Source organism: Vespa velutina, chromosome 20, assembly GCF_912470025.1.
Source record: "Vespa velutina chromosome 20, iVesVel2.1, whole genome shotgun sequence".
NCBI lineage: Eukaryota > Metazoa > Arthropoda > Insecta > Hymenoptera > Vespidae > Vespa > Vespa velutina.
In genome coordinates, this window is record NC_062207.1 from 3,552,428 (window position 1) to 3,569,202 (window position 16,775).

Sequence of the window (16,775 nt, forward strand, 5' to 3'; positions counted from 1 at the left end):
GATCAAGAAGATCTAATGGTGGTGAAGTGCAAGTATTCCTAACGATAATTCAACAAACGCAAAGGAACCTAAAACGTTTATCGCTCTCTATCTCACTCTAATATCTATATCTCCCTCTCTTTCTCTTCAATATACCATCAACCAACATGTTCCAGTGCATCATACAACAAAGAAACGGATGGATTCATCCTTACAGTCCAGACACCAAGGATGTTTTCCCAGGTATATTATATATATACTATGTGAAGGAAAAAAAAATATATATATGTATGTATATGTATATATTTATATATTTGCATTTAATGTTAAGTTTCTTTTTAATCTTGAAATCTCTTTTAGATCTTTCCTTTGATATCCGAAATCTTGAGAAAGAAAATGACAGGGCGGCGTACAAAAGTTGTTAGATGATTTTAAAAAGATCAATTGCTTCTTTTTTTTTTTTTATACTTTTTAAACTATTTCTTTTTTCAGATTGTAAAATTACAAGCCTAGCTTCTTGTACAATAACAAGGCCAATTAAGAATCTGAAAAGTCTTGAAAAAAAAGTAATTAATTCTTGAAGTCACTTAAAGACTTTTGGCCACACCTAAGAATTTTTGCACACCGTCCTGTATAAGAGAGTTTATTTATATCAAAGAGTACACATTTTTCACGTACAAATTATAAAGTTTGCCAACGAAATTATGAAAGAAATAATTTTGTTCCGTTCTCTTCTCTTCTTTTTCTCTCTCTTCTATCCGGCTGCTCCGTTTTACCGACCGACAGAAACCTGCTTAGCTCATACACAATGTACGCGAATGTGCAATTCAAACGCACAGGAAGTCTTTCAATTTTGTCCCGAGGTCTTTTTGCGTGGGTGAGGTTAATAACGCGAAATGATAGGCGTTAGCCTCTCGTGTCGAGGTCGAGAGAGGGAGGGAGAGAGAGAGAGAGGAAGAATCGAAAGATCGACTTGTGTACGAATGTACTCGCGTTATTACTATCACTCTTTTCGTTTCTACGATTAAATCTAAGACTACTAAAAAGACTACTCTGGCAAAAGCACCACGTATATATGTATATATACACACGTGGTATATACTATGTATGTGTACTATTAATAGTTTTCACGAATGTCACGTCTCTCTGACGTAACAATGTTGAAGAATCAACGATCGACCCAATCTAAATTCATTCTTATCGGTCCAATTGGTAGATGAGATAGAATTTATTGCCATTTAAATGTTCATTAAATAATCTATTTTTCTTTTCTTTTCTTTTTTCCCATAATGGGTTAGTAAAGTTCCTAAAGCTAGGTGAAAAAGAGTAATCGATTTTGAAAATTACTTGACAACTTTCGATCCATCTAGGAACTTTTTTTGGTCCACCCTGTGGATTTGAAAATCCATGTACATAATTGATGTGTATATAATAGTACCGAGATTGTGAACATTCGTTTGTATAATCTTTTACATCTCTTTGATATTTTAAGGATTTTTAAGAAGACCAAGGAATTTAATGAAAGAAATCTCACTTGGGAGACTCGAGCCACTTAGAAATCTGATCTAACGCGTTTAACCCTGAAAATGGTATCTCTTTTTCTCGGCAACTCTTTACGTATTTAATACTGTGCATAAGGAGATATTCTTAGAGAGAAATGACAATCAGTAAAACAATTATAATTAAAATTCAAGCTGAATTCGTAGAAAAATTAGGGTAATATTAGAATCCAATTGGTAGAAAAATACATGATCGATAGGTCTCAGCTTAAGAAAAGATCAGAGACCACAATAATAATAGCGACAATAATAATAATAATAATAATAATAATAATAATAATAAACGGTATATGAAGATCTCTGTCTCATTCTTGGTCTGACATGATTATCATTATCTGCAAGAGAAGAAAAAAGAAAAAAGAAAATGTAAGTGATCCATCGGATGACTTGGACGTTAAACGAACGAATACTCGAGATCATGACACAGTTAGTTATTCGAGAGATAACGAAAAATGAGTCGACGTAATATCTACTCGTCGCGCTTCCCTTCGATTCGCGCAGGAAGGAAGTCGATAGAGAAACGGTGTGTCGCATATCAATTGACTGCCGTCAAGGTACGCTTAACATTCACAAAATAGAAAATCCTTATTCCTCTGAAATATAAAGATCTGTGGAAAAGGATAAATTGATTTTGAATAACATCTGATATATTTGAAACTGCCATCATTCTTCTTCTTTATCATAATAAAAGAGAGAAATTTGTTATATATCTGGAAAAGAAAGAGAAATGCATAACTTTGAGTATTAGAAAAGCTCTCATTAGATTATTTTTACACGTTCCTATAGTTATCGTTAGAAGAAGGATTATTGTTGATTAACACGTAGAAAACTAATTAATTAACGAGCCTGTATAACATAAGAGAAAAAAGGAATACATGTAATATCTTACAAGTTAGAAGCTCTCTCAGATAGGGACGGACGTCGATGAAATCGCTATCGGTCTTTCGTATAAGCAGAGGCGGTGTGTGTTGATGATGGTGATGATGATGGTGATGGTGATGGTGATGGTGATGGTGATGGTGATGGCGATGGCGATGGCGATGGCGATGGTGGTGGTGGTGGTGGCGGTGGCGCGGCTAGCTAGCGTACGACGCGCCAGTAATTGTGGTTAATTTAACGATGGTCAAAGCAACGCAACGCAACGAAGAGCAAACGCAGCGACGCACAACTCGTAGTGCTCTCTTCGTCAGTTTGTCGAGAACCAGAGCCCCCTCTTGTTGTTATCGAACGTGTTTCTCTCAATCGCGAAATTTACTATTTCTTTCCTTTTCATGTTTCTTTTTTTTTTTTATTTTATTTATTATCATTATTTTATCAGTTTTTAACATTTCTAACAAAATCCAGCTCTAACTTATTTCTCCTCTAAATGCGTTACGTAAACTCATTAGAAACAGTGTGTTTGTTGTGTTCTTTTAAATTTGGATCTATATTCATACCGCCTTTTCCCCCCTTTGTTTTCTCTTAAACAATTGTTCTAATCGATTCTAATCTAATCATTGTTCTAAACGTTAACTATATAATCAGTTCGAAACAGTGTTGTTGTGTGCGTCGTTTAGTTTAATTTATTTATACTGTTCTTTTTTTGTTTCTTTTAAAAATTTTTCTAATCGATTCTAATCTAACATTATCCTTTATAATTGGTTCGAAACAGTTAATTTTATAATTTCTCCTTTGTCGTTTTTTGCATCTTACACGTACTTATTTTTTTTTTCTTTCTTTTTTTTTTTTTTTCTTTCGCCGATCGTTCTAATTAATTCTTATCTCACGTTGATTATATAGATTCTATATCGTTCGCTCATTGACTCTGCATTGACTTTTCCATTCTTGCACACGCACACGACACGACACGACAAGCATGCGTCGCGTATATACACATACATACGTACACAAAGTGAGTCACCATCGTGTATTTACTTGCAGAAATAGTGATTTAGATCTAATTAGGTGAATTATATATTAAGCGTTGACTATTCGAAAAGAAAAAAAAAAGGAAAAGAGATTATTTTTTTGCCAATTTATTAATATAGTTTTATAGCTTTTGATGTATGTATGTACATATTGTATATACATAATACAAGTATGACTTCCTTTTCCGGTAAAGCTACTATGTATATCTGCGGTCGTATGCCTGCAGTATAGTTAATCGCTAACGTTTACATAATACCGAGTGTCCCGTAAACGCGATCAGGCTTACTTTGAAAAGACGATACGATTAGTGTGTGACACACAGAGAGATCAAAGTTTCTCATATACAAAGAGGATTATATATATATATATATATATATATATATATATACACACATATATAACTTTATTTATTATCGTCGAATGTTTTTTTAACGTGTTTGATAAATAATGATTTTTTTTTCTTTTTTTATTTACAAACACTGATAAAAATTGATATCTTCATTGATATGAGTTCATAAGATGAGTTTGCCAATATTCCTATTGATTATTATTGGTAAACACACATATGTGAGATAATGTAATTGAAAAAAGAAAAGATATGTCTAGAGATTAGGCAAAGTCTGTGCATATTGGCGAACTATAATTAAAATAAGAGAAAGATAAATTCGTGGAGTGTGCCAATGTTAGTTATAATAAAAGAAGGCTTAGAAAATGTTCAAACTCAGTGGACGACAGGAATGGGAAGTCTGGACGAAAGGTAAATCATATTTACCTGCAATTTTTTTTTTCCTATCTTTATATTTTTCTATTATTTAGAAATCTGATGATTCGATTTGACGAATTACGATCGTGTTAGATTATTTAGAATGATACAGGATAAGTGAAAAGTTTCTAAGTGATTTTTTAAAAATCCATTATTTTCCTTCATTGAAGCTTTCTAGGCTGATATTGTTTTCAGATTGTAAAATTACGAGCCTGGCTTATTAAATTATGAGCCTAATTACGAGACTAAAAAGTCTCGTAAAGGAATAATTAATTTTTTAATGTCACCTAAAAACTTTTGGTTCCTCGTCCCTCCTTTATTGTTGTGTATGTATAGATGCATGCATATAGACCAGCTTATTGATCGATTTGTCTAAATGGATATATCCAAAAAAAAATTACAAGATTTAGCCTGTTAATAAATTTCAATCTCATTAATCTCCAAACATTCGGATGATAAAAGAAGAAACTGATTATTTTAGGAAGAGGGAGGGTTAATGATTAGAAAGTAAAAGTCTTAAGAGGATATGGTGGGAAAATAATGAAAGTAAGAAAAGGATGCAAGATGGGTTAATTGAGTATAAAAGGAGAACAGAACAATCGGGGATGAGGGGATGGAGGGAGAGGTAGTGGTAGGTGATGGGTTGAAAGCACATTAATGACCATCATCATCACATCACCATGAACCGCTTTTTTTTCTCTTTCGCTCTCATCATTTTCTTTTCTTTTTTCTTTCTTTTCTTCTTGCTTCGATAAAAGATTTAACGTTCGTTGCCACGAGAAAATCGTTCAAAGCTAGAGCCTAGCCGCGGCCTCCTTTCGGATCAACGTGCATCATCGGATGCTGTGCTCCGTGAAACTGGAAACTTCCCTCCCTCCCTCCCTCCCTCCATTTCTCCTCACACTCCTCCCTCTCTTTCTCTCTTTCTCTCTCCTGTATAACAAAGCGAGACTTCCTCAGCCATGAATAATCATCTACGATAGAGGGTTTCGAAGAATCAATGATAATGTGTTGTTTAAATTTATCCTCCTCGGTTAACGACACGTAGAAATCTATGCAATCGATCTTTCCTAAAGATTTTTCTTTTTCTCTGAAAATTTGACAAAACTGTAACAACATCGATTTTTATCGTATAAATGATTGCGGAATTAGAATCTTTTCGTCTCCCTCTCTCTCTCTCTCTCTCTGTTTATTTCGTTTCACTCGTTTTATAACAAAATTATTTTCAATTGTATATATAAAGAAGAAGATATTGAAAAATTTAAAAGAAAAAAGAAAAATTATATATATACAATGAAGTTGTAGAAGAAAAAAAGATGAAATGATATCGACTAGGCGTATGTAAAAAAAGGATATTATTCATTTACGTGGACCAGGATCTCCTTTTTTTTCTCTCTTCCTCCTTCTCTCTTTCTCTATGTATGAATGAAATATATACAGATCTTTTAAGACATAAAATATAATTATAAATAGAGTATGTTTGAAAGAAGGAATGTATATTGTGTATGCGTGTGCGTTTAGGCTCGTAATGATTCTTTTCACGTGTTACTAATTATCGTTTTCGTTCGAAAGAACGAACTCTTTTTCTTCTTCTTACATACATATGTAAATTTATGTATGCGCGTATATACATGTATTTGTAAAAAGAGCAATTGATTTTTAAATTCAGCTAACAACTTATGGCTCATCCAAGAACTTTTAGCCCGGTCTGTGTGTACATATATATACAAATGATTAATAAAAATAAAATTAAAAGATAATTAAAAACTGAAAACCATTTGAGATCTACGATATTCGTTTGGATCTATGCTAACAGATATGTTAGTAGTATTCTTCCGCCCTTAGAAAATAATCGAGAAAGATGAGCATAAAAACGCAAAGGGGCGGTGTTTTTTTTTTTTTTTTTTTTTTTTTTTTTTCTTTTTTCTTCTTCCAATGTAAGTAGAGAGAGAGTAGCCGCACATCGATCGGCTTATATTTCCGGGCGTGATTCATTCGAAGGGGCACAGACTGTGGCGAGATCTTTGACCTCTGTCCTCCCTCGCCAGGCCAAAAACACGACAGTATAGACAGTATTCGTAGGCGACGACCGGATAGGTGCCGGGGAGACACACGAAATAAGGGTAAATGAATTGTATATGTGTGTGTGTAACGCGACACGGTACCCCTATCGGGTTGGTTAGTCATCCGCTTATGTTATTTGATTTGAAATGATGAGAGTTTTATATGGATGCAACTTGCAATATATTACACACACAAACACACATTCTGTCATTTATTTATTTATCTATTTATTTATATATACATACATTTATAATATTATAATATTATTGTGTAATGTAATCGTAATAATTAATTTAAATTGGATTTTAGACTTAAATTCTATTTTATTAAATTATCATGCGTATATGGGTGTATAAACAACACACTACAAACACATAGACACACGCACGTATAGTGTGTTGTTTATCATTTTTCAATCGAGTATAAATTTAGTTTTTTTTTCTTTTTTTTTCTTTTTTTTTCTTTTTTACATATTAAATATTAAAATACTGCAAAATTACTACATGTATTTGCTGCAATGATTTGATAAGCAAGATAAATCATTTATATCTGTCGTTTGTTTTGAAAAGAAAAGGAGAGACGGAGAGATGTTTTAATCGTTTGTGAAAATGTAGGAAAAGGAAAGAATGGAGTTGGTATTTCTAGACTTAGATATTTCTAGGATTAGAATATAAAGGAAGAGAAACGAAGGGTAAAGGGGAGAAAAAGAATAATGAATCTCGGGGTGGTAGGAGGTGTGTAGCCATCTTGGAAAGGACATTTGTTCCTCTTCGTTCATGGCCATTATTATTCTGTCCCGCCTCTCTTCGACTTTTCTCTCTTTCCTGTCCTTCGTTCATTCTCGTCAGTCCTCCCTTCTCTCAGCCAAGCAAGCGTCATTGTCCCAGGCGACGTGTCGCCGATAAAACTCGAACAATGTTTCTCTCTACGTTTTCTAAACCGTCTGGATTTAAAGAGAAATTGTAAATATGTCGAATTCTTTGTTTCGATGGAAATGAATTTTCAGGTCTATCTAAAAGTTTTATACAAATTTTGGATTTTCTTATCAATTATTTTGAATTATATAAAACATTGTTATAGAGTCGAAGTAATCGTTGTAAAAGAAAAAAAAAAAAAAAAAAAAAAAAAATAACCAAGTAAAAAAGAGAAGAGAGAATTTTTAAAAATATAAATAAGTCGATATTCGAAACACATTCAACACAGACACAGACACACACCGCAACCTGCGGTAGACCGAAACGATTAACGTACTACTATATACTTTTTCCCCTACCTCATATCTTCTTTCGTTTTTCTTTCTTGCAGATATAAGGCTGCAACTGAACGAACAGTTGAGATGTCTCGACGTAAGGATGGAGGCACAAGTTGCCCTTGTAGCCGAACTGCAAGATTTCTTTCGCAGAAGGGCAGAGTTGGAGTTGGATTACAGCAAGTCTCTTGACAAAATGGCTAGGAGTATACAATTAAGACACAAGGAGCAAAAGCAAAAGTAAGCTGAGCTAATAAGTAGATCAATATTTGTCCCCTGAAGAGGATGAAAACATTTTTACTTATTTTAACATAGACTTCACAATGTGTCTTCATACTTTTCTGGTGCTTGCTTTTCTTTTTAGACGTGAACAGTGGCCCCTCTTCTCTAGCTATGCTTGCTGGCAACAGCTTGTAAATGAGACGAAATCTTTAAGTAGAGATCATGCTGCCCTTTCAGAAGTCTATAGTACACATCTTGTCGGTAGGCTTAATCAAGTAATGGAAGATGTTCAAAGGATATACAAACGAGTAAGCATTTATTTATTTATTTATTTATTTATTTATTTATTTAACCAATTAATTGAGTCATTCATAATATACTCATTTATATATACACGTTATATAAATATTTAAGTGTCGTGAGATTGGCTACGAAACACACGAAGAAATACTCAGAGTTCTTCACGAATTACATACAACGATGAAGACTTATCAGGCTTATCAAGCAGAGTCAAGACAAGCCGAAACTAAATTACGTGTAGCTGAGCAACAGCGTAGTAAGCTAGAGGTTGCTAATGCACCACCAGAAAAATTAGCTAGAAGCAAAAAGTACAAGCTCATCGAGAAAGAGGTGAACAAGGTAACTACAAGTTTCAGACCCCACTCTACTTAGTCTACATTTTCAACGAGCTTGAAAATGATTCGAGTGTACTTGAAAACCAAATTCCACTTCTAGGAATCTTGTTATCGATGAAAATATACTTCCATTGTCATGAGTTTTTAATCTTTATGGGGATCCATCGAAAAACTTTTTTACCTTCGAGATTTTCTTTCCCTCATTATTAAATTATAATTCGTGAATTTGTTATGACATATGGATCATGAATAAAATGTATTATTCAATGTAATGATTCAAAATGTATTGTTTATTGTTATAAGTTTTTAATCTTTATGAGGATCCATCAGAAAAGTTCTTTGTCTTTAAGATCTTTCTCTCCTCACTGAATTATAAATCATGAATTTGTTATGGTATAGAGATCATGAAAGAAAGAGATTAAAAATGTAGAGGTTGAAGAGCAGTCTCACGTTTCTCTCTCTCTCTCGCGCGCGCGCGCGCGCCCTTTCTTTCTTTGTTGATTTGTGTTAGCAGATGCTCGAAGATTTAAAACGAGCGACTTGTGTCTACCGTTTTCTTGCAACAGCCAAGCAAGCTGCTGGTTAGAAAAATAAATGAGAGAATTCTCCCTCTTTTTCTTTCTTAATGTGACTATAGCGATAAGACAGATGGTTCTAACGGTTTGGAAAGAGCAGGATAGAGAAAGGAAGAGAGAAGAAAAACAAGGATTAACAGCATGTGTGCTGGCTCTCCCCACCTTTTCTCTATCTCCCTTCTATTCATCTATGTCTATACCATATGTAATTCTATCGTTGTAGAAACGATAGTCTAATCAAAAAAGAAGAAAGAAAGGGGGGAGAGAGAGAGAGAGAGAGAGAGAGAGAGAAATAGAAATTATTCAGTCTATACAAATTGTTATCACATCTTAATACATTTACAAGCTTTTTAAATTTAAGATTTCTAACATCGGTTTGATGTTTCAGAGAAAGAACAAATATCAAGAAGCCAAACTGAAAGCTTTGAAAGCAAGAAACGAATATATATTATGCTTGGAAGCTTCCAACACGACAATTACCAAGTATTTCGTTGATGATCTTTCAGATCTCATAGATGTAAGTTTAATGAATGATGAATTATTAAAAAAAAATTTGCTTATTACATAAATATGCCATAAATATATAATTTACATTTTTTATAAAGATAAAAAATATATATATATATATATATATATATATATATATATGTATAGTGCGTTGATTGATTGAAATCCTTGATACTAAAATTGCAAAATCTTTTGTACAGTGTATGGATTTTGGCTTCCACAATTGCATCGCTAGAGCATTGTTAATGCATTGTAGTGCGGAAGAGGGTAGGCAGCGTTCGTTACAAACTGGTGCAGAGCAATTGGCCGCATGCGTGGGTGCATTGGATTCGAGAGCGGACAAGCAAAGGTTCTTGGAATCTCATCATGCTGCTTTTATGATTCCTAAAAAGTTTGAATTTCAAGGGCAACGTGGAGACGAGGTATAAAAATTCTTTTATTATGTCTCTATTATTTCCTCCCACTCCCGTCGAAAATTTTCACGTTTTATTCTCAATTTATTACATAGACTCCCGAGCCTGAATTACAAAAGGTGCTACACTTGGAAATGGAACAGCGATTAACTCAATTGCAACAGAGGGTTACGTCTCTTAGAACAGAGTCGGAGGAAGTATGGAAGACTTTAGAAACGGCGGAGGCGAGTCTTCTTGAAATGTTAACCGCCAAAGATTACGACTGCTCGAGATATTTCGGTGAAAATGCTGTACCAACGTCTAGACCACCGGAAACTTTACAGATCAAATTGAGAGCTGATAGACAAGAGACAGAAGAATTTTATCTTACCGTAAGTTTGAGTATATTACTTTCAAATCTTTTTATCCGGGCTTATATAAGATAACAAAGTCTCGTTAGAAAAAGAAGAATCGTTTGTGATCATATTTGATTTGCATGTTGTGTGTGCAACGTGTACTTGCAGAAATTCAGAGAGTACCTTCTTGGAACTTCAAGAATAGCCAGATTGGATGCAAAGCAGGAATATATACGTCAAAGTCTATTGGATGGTTCTACGGCCAGTCCAAATCCATCCATTTCTACTACCAAGCAAAAACAAGCACGTAGAAAACGAATCGGACGTTTACAGATGAACGGCCAACCAAAATTATTCGGTGGTTCTTTAGAGGAATATTTAGAAAGCACGAATCAAGAAATACCTTTGATCATGAAGAGTTGTATAAGGGTTATCAACCTTTACGGTTTACATCATCAAGGGATATTTCGGGTATCTGGTTCACAGGTGGAAATCAATAACTTCAGGGAATGGTTCGAAAGAGGTGAAGATCCTTTGGCAGATGTAACAGATGCTTCCGATATTAATAGCGTCGCTGGTGTCTTGAAGCTTTATTTGAGGGAATTGAGAGAACCATTGTTTCCTATCATTTATTTCGAGCATCTTATGGAATTGGCACAATTAGAATCGAAGCAAGAATTTGTTAACAAGATGAAGGAATTAATAGCGAGTCTTCCAAGACCAGTGGTGATAGTAATGCGTTATCTTTTTGCTTTCCTCAATCAGTAAGTATGAGAAAATTAAAATGTCTCAGTTTTGTTACAATCGCATGAATGAGATTTACGAACATTTTGTGTTCTCCAGTCTTTCAGAATTCTCAGATGAAAATATGATGGATCCTTACAACTTGGCCATTTGCTTTGGTCCAACTTTAGTACCTGTCCCAGAGGACAAGGATCAAGTTCAGTATCAAAATCAGGTGAACGAACTGATCAAGAATATTATTACCTTCTGCGAGGAAATATTTCCGGAAGATATAGGTGGTACGCAATATGAGAAATATATCAGCAGAGAACCAGACGACGTGTTAGTATTATGTATATCATGTAAATTTCATATATTATATATTGGACGAAATGTTGCTTTATAGTTTTCTTTTTTTTTTTTTTTTTTTTTTTTCTTTTTTTTTCTTTTTTTTTCCCCCATTTTTATTATACCAGAGACGTCGGTGATTCGCCAACAGATCAGGTTCAAGAGGACATGGATTCTGAAGTTTATCCATCGGAGGATGGTCGGTATTAAATTAATGTAAAGATCATATATAAGGATCACAATGCAAATTTGATAAGAAAACATTCAAATACAGAATCAGAAAATTTGGAAGCAACAGCACAGTTCGATTTCAACGCTAGATCGGAGAGAGAACTCAGCTTTAAAAAGGGTGATACTTTAACTTTATTTACGCAAGTTAGCAACGACTGGTGGCGAGGCTCATTGGCTGGCAGAGAAGGATTAATACCTGATAAATATATCATGTTGAAAATAAAGTAAGGCTTTTGCCTTTTTAATTATTTATCTGAAACAATAGGATTACAAAATTAATATTTCGTTCGTTTGACAGAGATGAAGAACGAGAGAAAGAATTATTGAAATCATCCAGTGAAGAATCCATGAGACGAAGAGCTTCCAGTTCAGCAGACAGTGTTCTACCTAACAACAATTCACCATTGATGATGAGTTCAACTGGTACGTCGAACGCATGGTCTTCGACTCCTGTATCAGATATATCTATTACAACGAACACGATGTCAGGAGAAAATAATAGTACTAGCAGTGGTATCGTACCGGCAACTGTTGTTACACATGTGCCCTGCATTTCTTCGGCTCAACCTATCATCAGTCGAGAGGTATTAGAAACAACCGTTTAGCTACGCAATAGCTCTAATTAGTTTCCTTGTTCGTTATCGGTTTCTCTGCTTTTGTCGTAACTGTATATGTCTCTTTTTATCACGTGTACGTGCGTACGTGTTTTGCACAAAACGCATACACGTAAAAGACACAAATGGATCGTAAGCTCTAGGCACAAGTGCATGGCTATCGTGCTAGAAATATTTATTCTAATATTTTTTTGTGTATTTCTTTTTTTTCTATTTTATATATATATATATATATATATATATATATATATATATATTTCTTTTTCTTTTTCTTATTTTTTTTTTCCTTTTTTTTGTTTTTGTTTTCCTTGAATTCTTTTTCTCTTTCTCTCCTTCGAGTGCATTTTTCGTCGATGATATTTCTGCGATTCTGTTATTTCTTGAATGCACATACGTCGTATGATTCGTAAAACACGAGCCTATCGCAGCCTATGCACAGCATCCATGAAAACACGCATTGCTTCGTTTCTTATCGAGAAGATCGAGACGAAAGAGACCAAAGTTTTTCTTCACTCACTCTCACATCGATTGAGATTAGAAGATTGTTGATTGTTGTTGATTTCGAAAGGAAAATCATTGAAAAGCAGTGGGAAAGGCAGAAAAAAACTTGATAAAGTTATTATCGATAGATATAAGATTTAATTTATCAGAAATATATAATGGATAGATATGATCTATACATCATTTGTACGATACATACATGCATACATGCATACATACATACATATATATATATATGTATGTATATATATATATATATTTTGTAAATATATAAAATAGAAATATATACACTGTTCGTTGCTGCATGTGCCTTCGTCTCTGTCTCTTTTGTGCCGCCTGTGCCCTTTGTTTTTTGTGCATCGTATACATACACTACATACATACATAGAGAGAGAGAGAGAGAGGGAGAGAGAGAGGGAGAGGGAGAGAGAGAGAGAGAGAGAGAGAGAGAGAGAGAGAGAGAGAACGTGCATCGTGCATACAAAAGTGCATCGTGCAACGTTATTATGTCATTTTTATTTGTCTCTTTTGTTATTCCCGTTGGACAACATTTGGAATGTATTTAATAGTTGGGTTGGTTCCTGTTTTTCCAGATATACGTTTAACGTCAGCCTTTTAATCGTTGACGACAAAGTAAATCGTGTGCAAATACATAGAGTGTGTGAGAGAAAAATGCAAAACAGATATTATGTATACATATATGTATATATATATATATATGTATGTATGTATGTATGTATGCACATATATATATTATGTATATATATCTGTATATATACATATGAACTGTTCGATAAAACTGCTGACGAAAAGAGTGTGTTTTGTTGTGTGGTTTAGTAGTTTTGTGTTTCTTCTTTCTGTTTATTCGTTTGGTTTTGAAGGAGTTTGATGATTCAATTGCGCTTCGACTGAGAGGATCTACTTTTCCAATGGGATATTCTTTACAATTAGGTGAGTAAAAACAACAACAACAAAAAAAAAACAAGCAAGTGTCTCTCCCTTTCAGCTAACATCCTACCACCACCAACATCCATCATGGTGAAAGATAGGGAGAGCCCTAGGTATCTATTCTCATATTCGATGCGCTTAGAATAGATGCTTGTAGTTTTGTGTCGTTTTAGCATCTCTCTCATTTAGCCAACAGTTTTACGAGCAGTTTTTTGATCCTGCTTTAAAAAAAAAAAAAAAAAAAAAAAAAAAAAAAAAAAAAAAAAAAAAAAAAAAAAAAAAAAAAAAAAAAAAAAAAAAAAAAAAAGAATACATATATATCATTGCACTACATTCATTCATCATATTCATCATTCATAGCAGCATATACGCTTTCTCTGGATTTCCTTTCTTTACACGTGCATGTAGATCATTCCTTCAATTTCGTTAAACACCATATCGACTATTTAAATTATGACAAATGAAATTATCCATTGAAAATTAAACGTTATCGAACATCGAAGCTAATCATTATTGCATCCCCTTTTCTTCTGCTTCGTTAAACATCGTTCGCTATCTTGTCAATATTTTACACAACAATTTAACTGGCGAATAATATTGAATTATTATGTGAAGTCGATGGGGATTAATCGCTGTTAGGAAAAGAAAGGAAGATAAAGATAAATTTTAAGGAGAGAAAGAGAAGAGGAAGAGAGTAAAAAAGAACATTGAATTAATTCGATTAAAATTATTTTCAGGAATCCACAACGTCCGGGAAGTTTACCAAAGTATCGACTCCTGAAAATGAGAACATTTCAGAAAATCTTTTGGTATCGAACTCAATTGATTTGTCAATGATTGGACAAGAACGGATGGAAGAAAACGAAGAAGCTGGAGGAATAGGGGGAGGAATTGGAGGTGGTGGTGGGCAAGGTAACGAAAGCGGGATGAAAAGTCGAGGAGCTGGTAGAAAACAACATCATTGGAAATCGCAAAGCGTAGGGGAGTCTACGGTAACGGTGACAGTGACAACAGGTTCGGACGGTCATAATCAATGTAATTCTCAGAATTCCTCGAGCAATGGTTGTAACTTTCCTGGTGGTGGTGGTGGTGGTGGTGGTGGACAATCCACCGAGGAGGATATACAACACGAACAAACAACTTTTTCAGCTAATCGAGAGCTCTGGCAAAGAAGAGCGACCTCTCAAACCCAATTAAATCCCCCAATACCACCAGGCGGCAACGCAACTACAACTTCTTCCAAATCTTATCGTAGCTCGCAGGAATTTCGAGAAATGCGACAAAAACAAACACCTGATCTCGTTATGGATTTACCATTGTCGGCGCAGGACGCTAGTAAAAAGTCTGCTTCGTCTAGTAGCCTAAGTAGTTCCGACGACGAGACTAGTGTTGTTTTACCTAATAGAACCACCGAAGCAGCAACCTCACCAACAGGTGGTCCTGAATCACCGGACATGAGCACCGCTGCCGAACGTTTTGCTAAACAGAATCAGTGTACGTTGAAAAAGAATACCAAGACTAATCCAGAAGGTTCGAAATTGAAACGTCTTGAAACAGCGGATCATCTGGAATCTACCGATATAGAAGGAACGGAAGAGATCGTAAGATCGGCCAGTACCAATCAAATATCAGATTCTCTGGCGCTTCGTTCACCGTTACCACCTAGATCAACGCCAAAAATCGTCGCTAAATTCGCGGATATGCATTTGACAGGTGGTAGCCAAGTGTCCTCGTTCAAGCCTCAGGTCAAGGTCAAGCCAACAATTCTTCGAAAACCAGTTTTACCTTTCCCACATCCTCACATGAGTCCAGAACTCGCGAGGAAGATCGAAAAGCAGGCTCAGAGTGCCGAACAAGCTAATTGAAGATATACGCAAGTAATAATAATAATAATAATAATAATAATAATAATAATAATAATAACAACAACAATAATAATATAATATAATAATATATATAATAAAAAAAATAATAATATCGATTAACTTGTTCGATTTAGATATAAATCCGATCTACGATCATCATCATCATCATCATCATCATCATCATCATCATCCTTATCATCATCATTATCATCATTATCTTCTCCCACATCGACCAGTCACTCCGCCCATTACACTTCGCAAGGACTTATGTGTTACTCCGTGAGTTTCTCTAGAGAAAAGAAAAAAAAAAGAACAAAAAAGAAAAAAAAGAAAACAAAAAAAAATAAAGAAACGAAAAGAAGAAGAAGAAGAAGGAAAAAAACGAGAACACGACGAAGAAAAAAAGAAAAGAAGAAAAATCGTCTGTGGCCGATAGCATGGTCCGTTTTATCTCAAGGCATACGAGATCTATAATACATTGATCTATCTTACATTGTTTTATCATTTACATTTAAAGGATCTTTTGAAGGAAAGAAAGAGGAAACGGAAATGGGGGAAGAAAAATTCTCGCATTGAAAGCTTTTTGCTTAGGTAGAACGGGCCGCTACCGTCCTATGGGCGTGAGTTTATTTTTTCTACTGAATCTTTTCCATTTTCGCATATAATTTTTTTACCAAATGAACGAGAAATAAAATAAAATACAAATACAATACAATACAATAAAAAAATAAAATAAAGTAAAGTAAAATAAAATAAAGTAAAATAAAATAAAATAAAATAAAATAAAATGAACCAGCGAAGGGAGACGTTTCTAGTCATCAAACGAAAGAAAAGAGAGAAGAAGAGAAGAAACCGCGAATGAAAAAGAAAAGGAGATAAATAGGACGATGCATCGAATATAAATAATTTCATGTAGAAGATGAAGAAGAAGAAGAAGAAGCAGAAGCAGAAGCAGAAGCAGAAGAAGAAGAAGAAGAAGATAAAAAAAAAAGATTACTTAGTCGACATGAGAATAATCTATGATTATATTATGTATGTAATTTATTTTTAAATCGCGAAATATCAGCATATCCAAGAACCTCCTCTTAACGATTTAATGATCATATTTGTGATTATTATAAACACGTTCGATGTTCCTTTAATGCGCAAACGAATATATGAGTTTTATCCGAAGAAGCTATATTTAACGTTGCGAGCTTCTTGTTCACAATATATGCATAATTAGTAGAGAAAGAGAGAGAGAGAGAGAGAGAGAGAGAGAGAGAGAGAGAGAGAGAGAGAGAGAGAGAGAGAGAGAGAGAGAGAGAGAATAAGAGTAAGAGGAAAAGTGAGTGAG

The 16,775-nt window shown here is 34.3% G+C and overlaps 1 protein-coding gene across 10 annotated transcripts in view; it reads left to right on the plus strand.

Moving 5' to 3' along the window:
- LOC124956152 (SLIT-ROBO Rho GTPase-activating protein 1-like) overlaps positions 1 to 16,761 on the plus strand; it is a 24,478-nt gene extending 7,717 nt beyond the window's left edge. For 4 of the 10 annotated variants that reach the window (XM_047511586.1, XM_047511587.1, XM_047511585.1 and 1 more), the window contains 14 exons: positions 156 to 267; positions 7,579 to 7,762; positions 7,887 to 8,052; positions 8,159 to 8,383; positions 9,343 to 9,471; positions 9,662 to 9,883; positions 9,970 to 10,245; positions 10,378 to 10,973; positions 11,053 to 11,274; positions 11,409 to 11,479; positions 11,555 to 11,735; positions 11,810 to 12,095; positions 14,312 to 15,451; positions 15,574 to 16,761. In XM_047511586.1, coding sequence (XP_047367542.1) covers positions 156 to 267; positions 7,579 to 7,762; positions 7,887 to 8,052; positions 8,159 to 8,383; positions 9,343 to 9,471; positions 9,662 to 9,883; positions 9,970 to 10,245; positions 10,378 to 10,973; positions 11,053 to 11,274; positions 11,409 to 11,479; positions 11,555 to 11,735; positions 11,810 to 12,095; positions 14,312 to 15,439 — 3,798 coding nt within the window. In that variant the 3' untranslated portion in view covers positions 15,440 to 15,451; positions 15,574 to 16,761. Of the gene's footprint in view, positions 268 to 3,943; positions 4,204 to 7,578; positions 7,763 to 7,886; positions 8,053 to 8,158; positions 8,384 to 9,342; positions 9,472 to 9,661; positions 9,884 to 9,969; positions 10,246 to 10,377; positions 10,974 to 11,052; positions 11,275 to 11,408; positions 11,480 to 11,554; positions 11,736 to 11,809; positions 12,096 to 14,311; positions 15,452 to 15,573 lie in introns of those variants that run through there. The other 6 variants (XM_047511589.1, XM_047511584.1, XM_047511590.1 and 3 more) reach the window with 4 other exon arrangements.
- Positions 16,762 to 16,775: the final 14 nt, after the last annotated feature.